General features: G+C 40.7%; 1 protein-coding gene across 1 annotated transcript; it reads right to left on the bottom strand.

The window, feature by feature from the left end:
- Positions 1 to 4,108: 4,108 nt before the first annotated feature.
- LOC134612244 (tubulin polyglutamylase TTLL5-like) lies at positions 4,109 to 6,427 on the bottom strand. The gene has a single exon (XM_063456592.1). The coding sequence runs from the start codon at positions 6,425 to 6,427 to the stop codon at positions 4,109 to 4,111; it is 2,319 nt and encodes a 772-aa protein (XP_063312662.1).
- Between the last annotated feature and the right edge of the window lie 9,988 nt (positions 6,428 to 16,415).

The raw sequence follows: 16,415 nt of genomic DNA, 5'->3' as shown, positions 1-16,415 counted from the left end.
ATAATGGAGTAAATAAAGGGTTAATATGACCATAAGTATTTAGTATCCAGCTTCCGATGTAAGATGCACTCCTCTGATGAAGTGACAGTCACGAAACGCGTAAGGCTGCATCTCACCGAAACAGACTGATTGGAGACTGACTGATTGGAACGCAAACCGGATTGAAGTGGAACGCACGCGGCAAGTCTCCCCTTCAGTTTCGGAAACACACAGGACTCTGCAGCTGACTGCAAGCCGGCTTTTGTCAGTCAGCAACGGCAGAGGTTCAGAACTGAAGGTGGCACAAACTCCGGATAAGGTTCCTATTCTTTGTAACCATCAGTGAAGAAATTGTTATTTTAATTTTGATTTTATTTCTACTTTGAATAAATAGTATTTTATATGGAAGACGGTCTTTTTTTGTATTTTACAACATTAAGACTAACTACTGAAGCTGGACAGAAAATACCATCGATCACAATATTTGATCTTTTTGTAGAGAAGTTTTTCACACATCTCTACATTTTCTTCATACATTGTATTATATCATTTTTTATGTGTATCACACTGTTGCATATTATTTAAGTGTGTTACTATAGTAATATTGTTGCTCCTATCGGCTAGTTTTCCCTGCTGTCACAATAGAAGGGTTTTCAGCCGTATCTTAATAGGAGCATACAGATTAATAGACTCAATATAGACTTATTTGGATTACCTTGCTCGTTCATCAAATACTAAGGACTAATACTATCATTGCTTCCTTTTATATTTCTAAGGTTTTATATTTGTATTATTTTCAAGATATAACATTGTTTAGTCGATCAACCCCTTTCTGCTTATTTATATTGCCATTTCACCGAGTTTAGTGAGATTATATCTCCCCTTCTAGTACGATAAGTGACAGAAACTATCTCCTGGTACCAGCAACTTGATTCTTTCTTTCTTTTTGCTATTTATATCAGAACATTTTATGTGATGCTCAATGTGAATTTCAAACATCTTTTTTTTTTTTTAGTTTATCTTTTATTTTTGTGCATTCTCTTGTTATTTTATCTTTGTTTTATTTTTATGTTTTTACCCTGCACTAATGCCTTTCTTGTTTCCCTTCAAGTAGCACAAGGAAAGTGCTAACCTGCTTACTGTGTTTCACCACATTGCGGACACATACTTACAAACAGGTACAATATTACAATGATAAGTCTGATTAGAGTTATTTGTAAGACAAAAAGCAAACAAACCCAAAAACACAAATTAAGAGTACGATTAAGAGTACGATAAGTGACAGAAACTATCTCCTGGTACCAGCAACTTGATTCTTTCTTTTTGCTATTTATATCTGTTTATAATATTTTTAACCTAAGGTGTGGGTTAATTTACTGGGATTTGATAAGTTACCTGCCTCTTTGTGGGACCACTATATAACCTTCCAATTTTATCAGAAAGGGAGCACACCCTTTTTCTGGTGATTCTTTATCTTTATTACATAAAATGTTCTGCCCTTGGAAAGACTTGTCAAACCGGAGGTTAAAGGATCACTATAGTGTCAGGAAAACAAACCCGTTTTCCTGACACTATGCAATCCTAAGGGTCCCCCCCACCCTCAGGGTCTTAATCCAACTCTTAATCCAGCGCCGGGCTCCCTCGGCGCTGGTGACCTCTACTCTCCCACCGACGTCAGCTCCCAAGTGGAGCCGAATGGGCATGCGCGGAAAGAGCCGCGCGCGCATTCAAACAGTCCATAAGAAAGCATTTCTCAATTTCGCATCCAACATCACAGAAGCGCCTCTAACGGCTGTCAGGAAGACAGCCACTAGAGGCTGGATAAACCCTGCAATGTTAACATGAAACTGCTATTTTTACATCTGAAGGGTTAAAACCTGGGGGACCTGGTACCCAGACCAATTCATTAAGCTGAAGTGGTCTGCGTGACCATAGTGTCCCTTTAAACTGAGCAGCACTTTTCATGTGAAGAGCAACAGCATGTATATGCTATATTAATGAAAGGAAATAGTAAAACGCCTGGGATGTGACAGTTCCACTATCAGAAATGTTGCTACTGGAGCCTTACCTGGCTTTGCTGGTAAAGACGCGTTCGATAGAGGCGCAGTATCTGAACCACAAAACTCTAGAAGATGATTTTCTAGATCCTCTTGTTCTAGCCCCTCCAATCAGCTCTTCCTAAAGTTTAAAAAATAAATGTGAGATTAGCTTTCACAATAGCTGTATGTCTAACAGATACTAATATTTTGTCTTAATTTATGCTTTTGAGTTTGTCTTAAGAGTAGAGTTATTTTTATCACTGTAATATTGTACCTGTTTGTAAGTATGTGTCCGCAATGTGGTGAAACACAGTAAGCAGGTTAGCACTTTCCTTGTGCTCCTTGAAGGGGAACAAGAAAGGCATTAGTGCAGGGTAAAAATAAAACAAAGATAATATAACAAGAAAATGCACAAAAACAGAAGATAAATGAAAAAAAAATAAAATATTTGAAATTCACATGAGCATCACATAAAATGCACTGTCCTTGGAAAGAGTTGTCAAACCGGAGGTTAAACTGAGCAGCACTTTTCATGTGAAGAGCAACAGCGTGGCTATGCTTTATTAAATATAGGAAATAAGTAAACATAATCGTAAAACTCCTGGGATGTGACAGTTCCACTATCATGTCAGGGTCAGCACCGTTTGAGGTCTGTCTGTCGCTGGATAACTGAACGATAGAAATGTTACTACTAGAGCCTTACCTGGCTTTGCTGGTGAAGACGCGTTCGATAGAGGCGTAGTATCTAAACCACAAAGCTCTAGAAGATTATTTTCTAGATCCTCTTGTTTTATTCCATCCAATCAGCTCTTCCTGAAGTTATAAAAAAATAAATCAATAATAAACTTCTGTCTCATAAAATACATTTTGCAAACATGATGCTAGCTATCCATGGAGAATTTTGTCTTAATTTATGTTTTTGGGTTTGTTTGCTTTTTGTCTTACAAATAACTCTAATCAGACTTATCATTGTAATATTGTACCTGTTTGTAAGTATGTGTCCGCAATGTGGTGAAACACAGTAAGCAGGTTAGTACTTTCCTTGTGTTCCTTGAAGGGAAACAAGAAAAGCATTAGTGCAGGGTAAAAAATAAAACAAAAAGACAACACAGCAAGAGAACTCAACAAAACAAAATATAAATTAAACAAAAAAAAAATATGCAAGATGCTTGAAATTCATGTTGAGTATCACATGGAATGTACTGCCCTTGGAAAGACTTGTCAAACCAGAGGTGAAGCAGGGCCACACTTTTCATGTGTAGAGCAACAGTGTGTATACGCTTTATTAAATATAGGAAATTAATAAACATAAAAGTAAAATGCCTAGGAAGTGAGGGTTAAACTTTAAAGGTGCACCCAGACCACTTCAGCTCATTAAAGTGGTCTGGGTGGAATGTCCCTGTCAGTTTAACCCTGCAATTGTAATTATAATGCGATCGCCGCGCATCCACTTTAGTTACCCAATGTCGTGGGAGGAGGAGTGAAGACGGAGCCTGACGCAACACCGATGGGGCATTGGGGCTGGAATCAGGTAAGTGGGATCTGCGCTGCTGTGGGACAGCATGTGGGAATGGGGCACTATAGGGTACTATAGTGCAAGGAATACAACTTTGTATTCCGGGCACTATAGTTTAACTTTAAGCGCTCGGTTCAGGGTCAGCACAGGTTGAGGTCTGTCTGTCTCTGGATAACTGAGCAGTAGAAATACTACTACCAGTCTTACCTGGCTCTGATAGTAAAGATGCCTCAGGAACAATCGAACCACAAAGATCCAGAAGATTTTTTTGTCGATCCTCTTGCCCTAGTCCCCCCAATCAGCTCATCTTAAGGTTATTTAAAAAAAGAAAGAACAAATGGTAAACCTAGCTATCCATGGAGAATTCTACATATGCAATATGGAATAGGAATATATTATAGATAGATATAAGATTAGCTTTTACAATAGCTGAAAGAAATGTCTAACAGATATTAACATTTTGTCTTAATTTGTATTTTGTCTGGGGTTGTCTGTAAGACAGAAAGCAGACATATCATTGTAATATTGTACCTGTTTTTGGTTTTGTGTCAGATTCGGGTGCATCCTGGTCCCACTATAGGCGATCGAGTTCCGCACAAAGATTTTGATAGGTAGACGAGAAGCCAGTGACGATGTTTAATAGCTCACTGGGACCTCTTCTTGCTAACATCTTGCTCTGGTGGTGAAGAGATTTGATGTTTGCTCTGGCAGTTGACTTTAGGCTGGACTCCAGAACAGGAGGCTGTGGATCAACTGGTCTTATGCTTCCTGAGTCCGTGCTAAAGTCCCTGATGCCACATAATCCACGTCTCCCGATGTCCTTGGGAAATCTTTCGCTGCTCTGGTGAAATACTTTAGATGGACTGACTGAATTATACCCAGATTTTTGTGTGCAGTGTTTTTTACTATTAATTTGAGTAACTTGCTTGAGCGTCAAAACATGATCCACAGGCCTACTCGTCTGCAATGGCGGCAGCTTTCGCTGATACAGCGCCGAGGGTCCACTACTGCTGGATTTTTGATCTGACAGCTTTGTTGCTAGAAGATGGTGAGGCTGAATGTTATCCAAGTGTTTGGATTTCACTAAAGTGGGCATTCTTTGTCTCTCTACCTCCTTGGAAGCTCTTTCACTGCTCATGTGAGAAGATCTTGATGGACTGAGTGACTTCTTTGTCTGCAGTGATGGCTGCTTTTGCCCACGCAGCACAGAGTGCTGCCCAACACCAACACTGCTGGCTTTTTGATCTGATGTCTTCGCTGCATGCAGATGGTGAGGCTGAATGTTTTTAAGGGGTATCCTGACATCCTTGGGAGTTGCTCTACTATGAGATGGACTGCCTTGACCTAGTGCCATCTCATGGTTTGTCCGCAGTGGCGGCAGCTTTCGCTCATACAGCGCAGAGTGTTGCCCAAGTCCACTACTGCTGGATCCCGGCTCTGACGGCTTCTTTGTGAAAAGATGACAAGCCAGCATGCTATTAAAGGATTTGTATGTCAAGAAATTGCTATATTTCTTCCATGTATCCTTGTGGGGGAAGATTCGAATAAAACCGCCTCTTCTCTCTTCCTCCTCCTTGACCTCACAAATTATCTTCATCCTCTCTTGGAAGAGGGCGGATTCGGTCTGTCCAGCAGCTGTCTTTTGATATCCTGCTTTCACTTTTGCAGCTATTGTGGGCCCTTCTTTGTCTATATTCTGCTGGGTATTTTGACACTGCACACCAATTAATGTCAGCGTGTCTGCAAGCAGATTTGCCTTGATTTTTAACGCAAGGGGTCCATCAGAAACCAGAGATGGCATCAGATTAACTTCCAACAGCCAGGGCTTTAAGGTTTCGTCAACTAGGACATCGAAGCCATATAACTCAAAACACTTTCTTCTGTGAGCGAGAGTTCCTTGAAACACTGAGCCAATAGAGCCTTCTGCCGATATTATGGTCTTAATAACAAGCTCTTCTATTTTAGACATGAGCGTGGCTGTGTCTTTTCCCATTTCCTTTAGGTGACGCAGCAATGCACCCATGCTCCATAAACTGCCGTGATTTTCCACTTCCGGATTTGTGGATCTCACATAGTTTGCATTTGCTTTGTTTATGCTGGTGTTGGTCAAATGCATATATTGATTTTTCATGTTCTCCTCAGTTGGTTTATATTTATTGGTGGCAAACCTTGTCAGACCCTCTTCATAAAGGTAAATAATTAGTGGATCATATGACGTGACCAGTACAAAGAGGCGTAGGTCAAATTTAAATCCGTCAACAAGAAGTGGATTTTTTATATAACGAGACACTAGGAGCTTTTCCCTTCTGTTTATTTGAGAGAAGGAATTGATAATCTGAATTCCGCGTCCTTGACAGGCAGAGACAGGCTTTGAGATCCACGGGCCTTGATCCTTGGAAATAACTTTGCAGAATTCCTGGTTATCATTGGGAAGTAAATAACTCTGGGGTAGGAAGTTGTATGTCTGAGCCCCATGTTTCTTCTTCAGGGTTTGAATGTTTTTGCAGAGAAGATCCTTGCGTCCCAACTCCACAGAATTGGGGAAGTGATTGATTTTCTGATATTTGGAAAGATTTGCCAAGACAGAAGCATTAATGTATGGTCCTGTCCACATCAAATTGAAATTGCTACTGCTGTCTTCCACTTTCTGAAACCCATGAGCAGATAGCATTGTGCTAACCGGGCGATTCCCGATACGAGCCATCTTGTATGCCAGGTGGTAGCGTTCTCCCACCTCACGCAGGCATACCTCTCCAGTTGCACCTTCTGGTTGAAATTTCACCACTGGCGTTTTTACTGAACCCCCAGTCCATATTATGCAGGGGTGGTCGCCTTGGTGTTCTTTCTCCTGGCGCTCAGAGGGTTCTCCCTGCCTTGGCTGTTGTCCAGCCATGATTATATATTTAGCTTTTATCAATATCTGTGTAATACCAAATAATGAATTTGCTACTGCTCTCTTAGCCTCCTGTTCAGTTGGCTGCTATGCAGTGCAATGACTAAGTGAAGCAGTAGCAGCACTGTCAGCTGAGAGGAGCATAGTGATGTCAGAGCAGCACTGTGAGGTCAGAGGAGCATTGGGAGGCCAAGCAAAGAGATTTGCAGAGTTTCCCCAATAAGGTTTTTAGTTCAAAGTATAGCCCCAATATCAGATTATCCTAAAATTGCATTTAAATTGACGTTGCCTCAAAGATATACAGCTTATATGCTTACATTCTTCTTCGTCTTCAATAAAAAAAAAAATTTTTTTTTTTTAATGAAGTGGTTGTCGTCCCCGTAGTAAACCTGTGATATTGATTTATTTAAATCTGTGTTATTTTTTTTTCTCCTAAAATAGCTTTTAATTGAAGTAGGTAGGTAGGTAGATTGGTGTCACAGTTTAAGCGTATACTCACTGTTGTTCTACACATGTAAAGTGCTGCCCTGCTTAACCTCTGGTTTGGCAAGTCTTTCCACATGAATTTCAAACGTCTTGCTTATTTTTTTTAAGTGTAATTTCTCTTTTATTTTCCTGTGTTCTCTTGTTGTGTTGTCTTTTTTGTTTTATTTTTTTATCCTGCTTTAAGTTCTTGTTACCCTTCAAGAAAAGTGTTAGCCTGCTTACTGTGTTTCACCTCACTGCAGGCAGGCACTTTCCCTGTGCTGCCTTTTTAAAGACGTTTTACATTAAAATAAATTTCCCCATGTCACTCTGCACATGAAATGTGCTGCCCTGCATGACTTCAGGTGCAACAAGTCTTTTCAAGGGCATTATATTTCATATGCAGGTTCATAGTCAGCTTCACTTGAATAGTTGTTTTATTTTTGGGTGGCATTGATTTATTTATTGCTGTTTGTGTGTTTTATTTACTGTGTTGCAGTATTTTCTTTTTTTATTTGATATCTTAATTGTGTTCTAATTCTGTTTCACCACATTGAGAGCATGCTGTCAGGGCCGGCACCACCATTAGGCGAACTTGGCATTCACCTAGGGTGCCGGTATCCTGGATGCGCCCGCCGTGATATTTCCTGGTGGGCTGCCCCTGTCTTGGGCCACAGCGCTTGGCGAGCGGCTCTTGAGCCGCCCCTTCTCAGTGCCAGCCCGATCCTCCTCACGCTCGAAAGTGGGGGCGCCCAGAGGAGCCCTTTCACAGGGGGCCCAGGAGGTGGCCATCTGGCCACCTCAGGGCTCCCCCAAAGCTGTCCTTATTCAGTATGGCAGAACAGACACCTGCTTACCTTGATGGCAGGTCCCTGTTCTGCCGAGAAATGCCAGAGGAGAGGAGGCAGGCAGCTGTTTTGTGGGCGTTGAGGGAGGCTGTTCTTGCAGCTTTTCACTCCTTCCTCGCGCACCCTCTGTGATGAAGAGAGCCGGAATATGATGTAATTCTGGCCCCGGCATATTAAAATGTGCACTTGAGGAGTGAGACACTGCCCCACACTGGACCCCAGGGAGGTAGGTAGGCTAAATCTGCCTCAAAAATTCAATTGTGTGAATGTGTGTTTGACTGTCATTGAGTGTATCTGTCTGTGTGTGTGTATGTCTGTGAGTGAGTGAGTATGTGTGTCAGTGAGGGAGTGAGTGTAAGTTTGTGTGTGTGTGTGTCTGTCAGTGAGTGAGTGTATGTGTGTGTGTGTGTGTGTCAGTGAGTGTATGTGTGTCAATGAGTGTGTGTCTGTGAGTGTTTGGGTTTTTCAGTGACTGAGTATGTGTCTGAAAGGCAGTGTGTGTGTGTCTGTTAGTGTGTGTGCTTGTCTGTCAGTGAGTGTGTTTGTCTGTCAGTGTGTGTGCTTGTCTGTGCTAGTCTTATAAATTAAATTCACCAAATGCATTGAATACATCATTTACCACAGAGATAAATTGTGTATTCAATGTACAATGGATGTAGGTATTAGGCAGTATGTGTGTATGGGTGCATGTATTAGGCAGGCTGTGTATATGGATGCCTGTATTAGGCAGTGTGTTTATGGATGTAGGTATTGGGCAGTATGTGTATATGGATGCATGTATTAGGCAGTATGTGTGTATGGATGTAGGTATTAAGCAGTATGTGTATATGGATGCATGTATTAGGAAGTATGTGAGTATGGATGTAGGTATTAAGCAGTATGTATATATGGATGTAGTTATTAAGCAGTATGTGTATATGGATGTAGGTATTAAGTAGTATGTATATATGGATGTAGGTATTAAGTAGTATGTATATATGGATGTAGGTATTGGGAAGTATGTGTATATGGATGTAGGTATTAAGTAGTATGTATATATGGATGTAGGTATTAAGTAGTATGTATATATGGATGTAGGTATTAAGCAGTATGTATATATGGATGTAGGTATTGGGAAGTATGTGTATATGGATGCATGTATTAAGCAGTATGTGTGTATGGATGCATGTATTAAGCAGTATGTGTGTATGGATGTAGGTATTAAGCAGTATGTATATATGGATGTAGGTATTAAGCAGTATGTATATATGGATGTAGGTATTGGGCAGTATGTGTATATGGATGCATGTATTAAGCAGTATGTGTGTATGGATGCATGTATTAAGCAGTATGTGTGTATGGATGTAGGTATTAAGCAGTATGTGTATATGGATGTAGTTATTAAGCAGTATGTGTGTATGGATGTAGGTATTAAGTAGTATGTATATATGGATGTAGGTATTAAGCAGTATGTATATATGGATGTAGGTATTGGGCAGTATGTGTATATGGATGCATGTATTAAGCAGTATGTGTGTATGGATGCATGTATTAAGCAGTATGTGTGTATGGATGTAGGTATTAAGCAGTATGTGTATATGGATGTAGGTATTAAGCAGTATGTGTGTATTAGGCAGACCTAACTGAAAACCATATGGTCAAAAATTGAGGCCAAAGTAGCTGATCTAGAAGAATTCTCCAATTTGGCTACAGTCACAGTTCAGCTGTTTTTGCTTAAACTTTGCAATTTGGTTTTCAACTCACTGCAATTCAGAGTTTAGTGAATAAACCTCTGTGAGATTGTATTTGCTTTCATGAGGGGGCAGTAAAATGGATCTTTGCCTAGGGCGGCAGAAATCCTTCCACAGGCCCTGCATGCTGTGTTCCTGTGCGTTTCCTCGAGTACAAATAAAATCTCTTCTCCATGTTGTATTTATTTCTATTCCAAATGATCCTGTTGCTTTGCACATGAAATGTTCTGCCCTGCTTAACTTCTGCTGCTACTTGTCCATGGAGATGCATCGTATTTCATGTGCGGGATCGCAGACCACTTCAGGTTTATGTGGGTTTTTTGCTGTTGATTTTGCATTGTTTATTAATGTGGGTTTTATTTTCTATGCTGCAGCATTGTCTTTCTTGTTCCCTCTCGGGGAACAATCTATACATTGATAATCTATACATTTATGATTATTCCCAGCATCTCCCTCCTTAATCCCCCTCGGACTGAGACAGGCTGTCACAGTCTGAGGGGAAAATCATTTAAATGAAATTAGCCTAATTTAGTGCTATCTGATCATCCACAGGTGCCGCGGCCCACCAGGAAATTTTCTGATATCCCGGCCAGTCTGGCCCTGTTCATAGAACAGAATAGAACAAAATTCGGACATATACATCATGGTTGTGACAATGAAGGTAGACGTATGATTCTGATTTGTCATATTAATGACATTATGCATACCCTTGTTAGTTAATATGCAACATCTGACCATTCAGTCAAATTTTTATTCTATTTTTTCTATTGAAATGATTGAGAACATTTCAAAAAGGGTTTGTTGGTGATAGAAGATCTAAACTGGATTTGTGATCCTGACAAAGATAGAAGGACAACTAAGTTAATCAAAGATTATATATATGAAAATAATAGAACTAAGGTCAAATCTTTTTCAAATTCTCTCTTTAAAAATAATCTATATGATGTATGGAGGGTGCATCATCCTAAGGAATGTGATTACTGCTTCTAGTCATCTCAAAACGGCTCATAATCATGAATTGACTTCTTTTTGATCTTGGGTACCACCCTGGAGATGACCATCAGCTCCAGGATGGGAAGTATCATATGGTCAGATCATGCACCAACGTTTTTAAATCTTAAAGGTAAACCTCAATACCTTAAAGTTTAATGATAATGGTGAGATTCAAGATAGTACACCCTGAAAGGTTTTCTGAGAGGATATTTTATTTAAAAAAAATGGATCCTGGATCAAGAGAAAGAGAGGTAGAGATCTCACAAAATTATATATTTTACTTGCAAAATTAGAAAGACAGAATACAGTTAATCTCACAAAGGATGCTACCGGAGATCATTCAGGGTAAAATAATGGAAAAATTAGATGGAAAGACAAAACATTATTGCGCTTTAAAAAGTACTGATATTATAACAATAATAGACCTGGAAAATAGTTGACCAGGAAACTCAAATGATACAATCAACAATCTAGAAAGAAGGAAATATCTGTATATCACCTGCACATATATGAAAGGCATTTAGCCAATACTTTGAATCACTGTATAACCTCTCGGATTTGGAGGCTATAAATGCTACCATAAGAACATTTCTTGATGGCCTGCATCTTCCCTGTTTATCTATTGAAAAAATAGATATCTTAAATCTACCCTTTTGCATTATTAGAAATATCATCAGCAATAAAGGAAATGAAAAAAGGTAAGGCTCCAGGACCGGACAGCTTTACGGTATTATTTTTTCAAATCCTTGATCCAGTAATTAATCCTATTTTAAGCGGAATGTTCAATTAAATTAGGGAAGAAGCTGGCTTTGTTCCAGAGATGATGGAGTCCACTATATCTCCCATTCTAAAGCCAGGAAAAGATCCAATACAGACTAAATACCAACTATAGACCCATCTCCCTTATTAATCTAGATGTCAAGCTTTTTTCTAAAATTTTAGCCCAAAGACTCAATCGAGTGATCATTGACCTTATTCAACCAGACCAGGCTGGATTGATGCAGGGCAGATCAGGGGAGGATAACACCCGTAGAATTTTTAACCATGTAGATGAAGTACATCTTAAACAAACCCCTTCTATCTTGGTGCTCGATTCTGAAAAGGCATTTGATTGAGTAGACTGGAGGTACATGCTTGAAACATTGTGGGTGTTTGGTATAAATGGCAGATTTGTAGATCAGGTAAATGCTCTCTATAAGAACCTAACTGCAAAAGTTAGAGACCCTTATATTGATTCAAAACGGCACGCAACAGGGGTGCCCCCTTGCACTCTACTGTATGCCTTAATAATCCAACCATTAGCTGCATTTATTCAAAATAATAACAAAATTAGAGGAAAATACCATCAAGAACATACTATCACGTTATATGCAGATAATGTTCTTCTCTAACTCTCTTCTCCAGGATCCTCGATTATACCCTCTTATACCCTCTTATACACAATAGATCTATTTTCCTCATTGTTTAATTATAAATGAAATCTTTAAAAAAAAAAAGCTGAAATATTGACATTTTATATGACTTGACAATATTGGTCAATTTGATATACATCAAAAATCTAACGAGTATCTAGGTGTCAATATTAGATCAAAAACATCGGAAACCATTATAGTTAATTATGAAACCCTGCAGGGAGAACTTAATATATTACTGACACAATGGAAGAGATTAGAAATCTCACGTCTGGGAGTCTTGAAATCTTATGTACACCATAAATTACTCTATTTAGTTATACCATATCAAATTTAAAATTGTATTTTGAAAAAAAATGAACTGATATTTTCTAAATTTGTATGGGCATCTAAAAACCTAGGATCCCATGTACTGTCTCTCTCTCTCTCTCGTTATTTTCTCTTCCTTTCCTTACAAAATGATGAATACTACGACACAAGACTATAATAAGTAGTGTGTATTGGAAACACGAAATTGTAAACTTTTGTATATTCTTATAAAAGAAAAAACAAAGGGAAGGAAAAAGAAAGAAAGAAGTATAGAAAGAGCAAAAAAACAAACAAAAAAAAACAATAACCCTAGCAAGGGTTAACCATAATACAACAGTAGGCAATAAGGACATTCCACAGAACATATCCACCCATGTAACCCTAAGCCACTCCTCTTTCTTTGCTGCTGCCTACTCAGCTAAGCACCTGACATCTGGTTCTGTGTGCTGTATTTTACCCGTGTTTTTCCTAACTGCTTTGTATTGCTAATTTTACATAGTATGTATTTCCCTTTACCTTGACATTGTTATATTTAAATTTCTTAGTGTTTTGTCCATTGTCCTTCTTTTTTGTTTTTGCCCTTGTTACAGTTAAGGGGTTTCCACCCCCTCCCCCTACAGCTATCTCCTACCCCTGTACCCACTGGCATACATAGAGCGGTCGCAGGGGTCGCAGCTCCGACTGGCCCATACCTCTAGGGGGCCCAGCCACCCTGCAGGCCGCTGCGACTGGGTGCCCGCCATCATCATTTGCAGCCCCAGCCTGCGCGGCAAACCGCCGGGGCTGCATGTTAAGGTGCCCATCGGGTGGCCCGATGGAGACGGATTTTCAGGGGGCCCGGTCAGTGCTGCGGTGCTTTAACAGCGCGACCGGGCCCCCTGTTATGACATCATGACACGCTGGGAGGAAGTGACTCCCCGTCACTCCTCCCAGAGCCCACACGGGAGGAGTCAGAGTGGGAACTCTGACTCCTATCAACCTGAGCCACCACTGGACCCTAGGGAAAGTCACCCTCCTGCACCTAAAAGGTAGGAAACAGGAGGGTGACTTACATATTATGTGTGTGTTTGTTTGTTTGTATGTATGTCTGTGTCTATCTTTCTGTATGTATGTGTGCCTGTCTGTATGTATGTATGTCTTGTGTGTGTTTGTGTCTGTATGTGTCTGTCTATCTGTCTGTATGTATGTGTGTCTGTCTGTTTGTACCTATGTATGTGTCTTTGTATGTATGTGTCTGTCTGTATGTATGTGTGTTTGTCTGTATATGTGTGTGTCTGTATGTGTGTGTGTGTCTTGTCTGTACGTACGTGTGCCTGTCTGTCTGTTTGTATGTATGTGTCTTTGTATGTATGTTTGTCGTGTGTGTCTGTCTGTATTTGTGCCTGTCTGTTTGTATGTATGTGTTGTGTGTGTATGTATCTGTCTGTGTGTCTTCGTATGTATGTGTATGTGTGTGTCTGTCTGTCAGGGTGGTAGTGAGAGGGGGGGGGGCCCATGGATCAGTTTCGTACCGGGGTTCCATGGGTTGTGTGTACGCCCCTGCCTGTACCCAAGGGTTAGTTGTGCTTCCCCTGCATTGCCTTACTATTGATTGGCTTGCCGGTCCTGCAGTATCGAACGTGACAACTCTTGGTGGACATTGTTTTGGTGTCCAGTTTTGTAGCTCATCTCCCTCTGCTCATGATGCTTGTACCGGTGCGCAAGCATCCTGATTGGCTGCTCTTGTTGCTGAGCAGACCATTCCTTAGTAGGGAACTTCGTGAGCTAGCCCATGCGTTATACTGTCTATGCTATTTGGCTAACTGTACTGGTTACTAGTAAGTGCCCGAGTACTACCGAGTACAACCTGGTACTTAACCAGTCTACTGACTTGTGAAATAGTTAAGGCCAGATGTCTCAAATTGTATTTTTGTTCACCTCTGTTTACTTCCCATTAACTGTTATTGCCCTTTCTACTGGACCTGTATCCTCTACTTATATAATATTGCTAGTTTTTGTTTTGCCTATATCCCCCTGTATTATGCAATCCTCTTCTGGAATAGAGATGTCCACTATTGAATCTTCTAGTGGCTGACTGAGTGACTACGACTAGACCTGTTACTAGGCAGCAATGTAAAAACACTGCACTACACTCTGAAAAGACAGCGTTTACCTTGAAAGGCCTGCAGGGACATGCTCTAGATATGTTGTTTGCTTAATGTTCTTTGGTGGCATCATCAAGAAGGAGGGGTGGCTTAGGGTAACGTGGATATGTACTGTGGAATGTCTTTATTGCATACTGTTAACTATACTGCATTATGGTTAACTCTTGCTAGGGATATTGTTTCTGATTTCCTATTAATTATCGGGCACAAAGTATAAGAAAATATAGCAAAGAGAAATAAAATATGGGGTGGAATAGCGCTATAGTACTGATCACAGAAGTGAAAGGAGCTGCACACCTGAGGGGAAGGGCGAAACGCGTTGTGTTTTTTACAAATTTGTTATTATTAAAGTATTTTTTTAGACTACCTATATTCTTATGGTCAGTCCTTTTATTTTTTACTACTACTTTTATCCTGGCTGTTTTCTACTGTTTTAAAGATACAGTACTACAAAGAAATCCTTAGGTGGGGATTATTCCACTCACGCCTGGTTCATAGAGCAGTGTGGCTGCTCTATTTATTGTAAGTACGTTTCATTTTTATCTTTTGCACTATTTTATTCACTGAGAACACTATGGGCCCTTTTTTGTGCTTCTGTCTTTCATAAATCCTGCACTCCATACATCACGAGAAGGATATCCTACATGTGGGGAGTTCAAATACCACTGTAAGCTGTTTTACTCAGAGCTGGTTATAGCTCTTTTTACTGTAAGTTAGCACTCTTAGGATTTCAGTGTTTGTCTGTAGCTGCAGGTGCCATACGTTATTGTACCATTGGTCCGTTCTTTTCCCTTATGTTTTTTATATGCTGATACGCATTTGAGTCGTTGTACAAAGTATTGAAGAATCACCTATTGTCCAGCTATATCCTACATGTGGGGAGTTTCAAATACCACTGTATGCTGTTTTACCTAGAGCTGGGCATAGCTCTACTGATTGTGAGTTGGCATTTGTCTCCTCTGTGTTGTCCGTGACACTATCCTTAATGGTTGTGCACTATTGGTCTTCCTTTTTGTCTAATTTTGTTTTTCATATCAACCACTGAGGATCCCATCCAGAACCAAAGACCTACCCAAGACCCCCCTGTGTATTTTCAGAGACTTGTCTTTTTTGTTACCTCCCATCAGTGGCGTACACATGACACATGGGGCCCCGGTGCGAAAATTGATCCGTGGGCCCCCCCCCCCCCTCGCGCTTACTCTGCGCGGGCCGGGGCAGCAACACATGGCGGCGGGCACCTGGTCGCAGGGGTTGCGACCGCGGTATGTACGCCACTGCATGCAGATGCACACACACTTAAAGGACCACTACAGACACCCAGATCACATCAGCTCAATGAAGTGGTCTGGGTGTCAGGTCCCTCTAGTTTTAACCCTGCAGCTGAAAGCATAGCAGTTTCAGAGAAACTGTTATGTTTCACTGAGGGTTAATCCAGCCTCTAGTGGCTGTCTCACTGACAGCCGCTAGAGGCGTTTCCACCATTTTAAGACACTGAACGTCCATAGGAAAGCATTGAGTAATGCTTTCCTATGGGCGGTTTGAATGCGTGCGCGGCTCTTGCCGTGCATGCGCATTCGGAGCTGAGAGGCGGAGGGATCCCCAGCGCCATGGGAGTCCGGCGCTGGAGAAAGGTAAGTGCTGAAGACACACACACACTCTCACGAACAAATGCATACACACTAGCTAACAGACACACACATTTACTGACAAAGACACACTCAGCGGCAGACATACATACACACTCACTTACAAAACATACACTCTCACTGACAAACACACACTCACTAACAGACATCAAACAGACTCACTAACACACACACACACAAACACACTCAGTAACAGACATACACAGTAACACACTCACTAGCACACACTCTAACACAAACACTCACACTAACACACACACACACACTAACGCTCACACACACACACACACTAACACTCACTCACACACACACTAACACACACACACACACACTAACACTCACACACACTAACACTAACACACACTCACACACTAACACTCACACACACTTACACTTACACATGTTTTTTTTTTATTTAATCCCCCCAGCCTCCTTACCTTT

Source organism: Pelobates fuscus, chromosome 5, assembly GCF_036172605.1.
Source record: "Pelobates fuscus isolate aPelFus1 chromosome 5, aPelFus1.pri, whole genome shotgun sequence".
NCBI lineage: Eukaryota > Metazoa > Chordata > Amphibia > Anura > Pelobatidae > Pelobates > Pelobates fuscus.
This window is presented reverse-complemented; position numbering and strand designations above follow the sequence as displayed.

What these genes read in the sequence shown, in the direction of transcription:
- LOC134612244 (XM_063456592.1), bottom strand. Translation starts at nt 6,427, where the DNA reads ATGGCTGGACAACAGCCAAGGCAGGGAGAACCCTCTGAGCGCCAGGAG.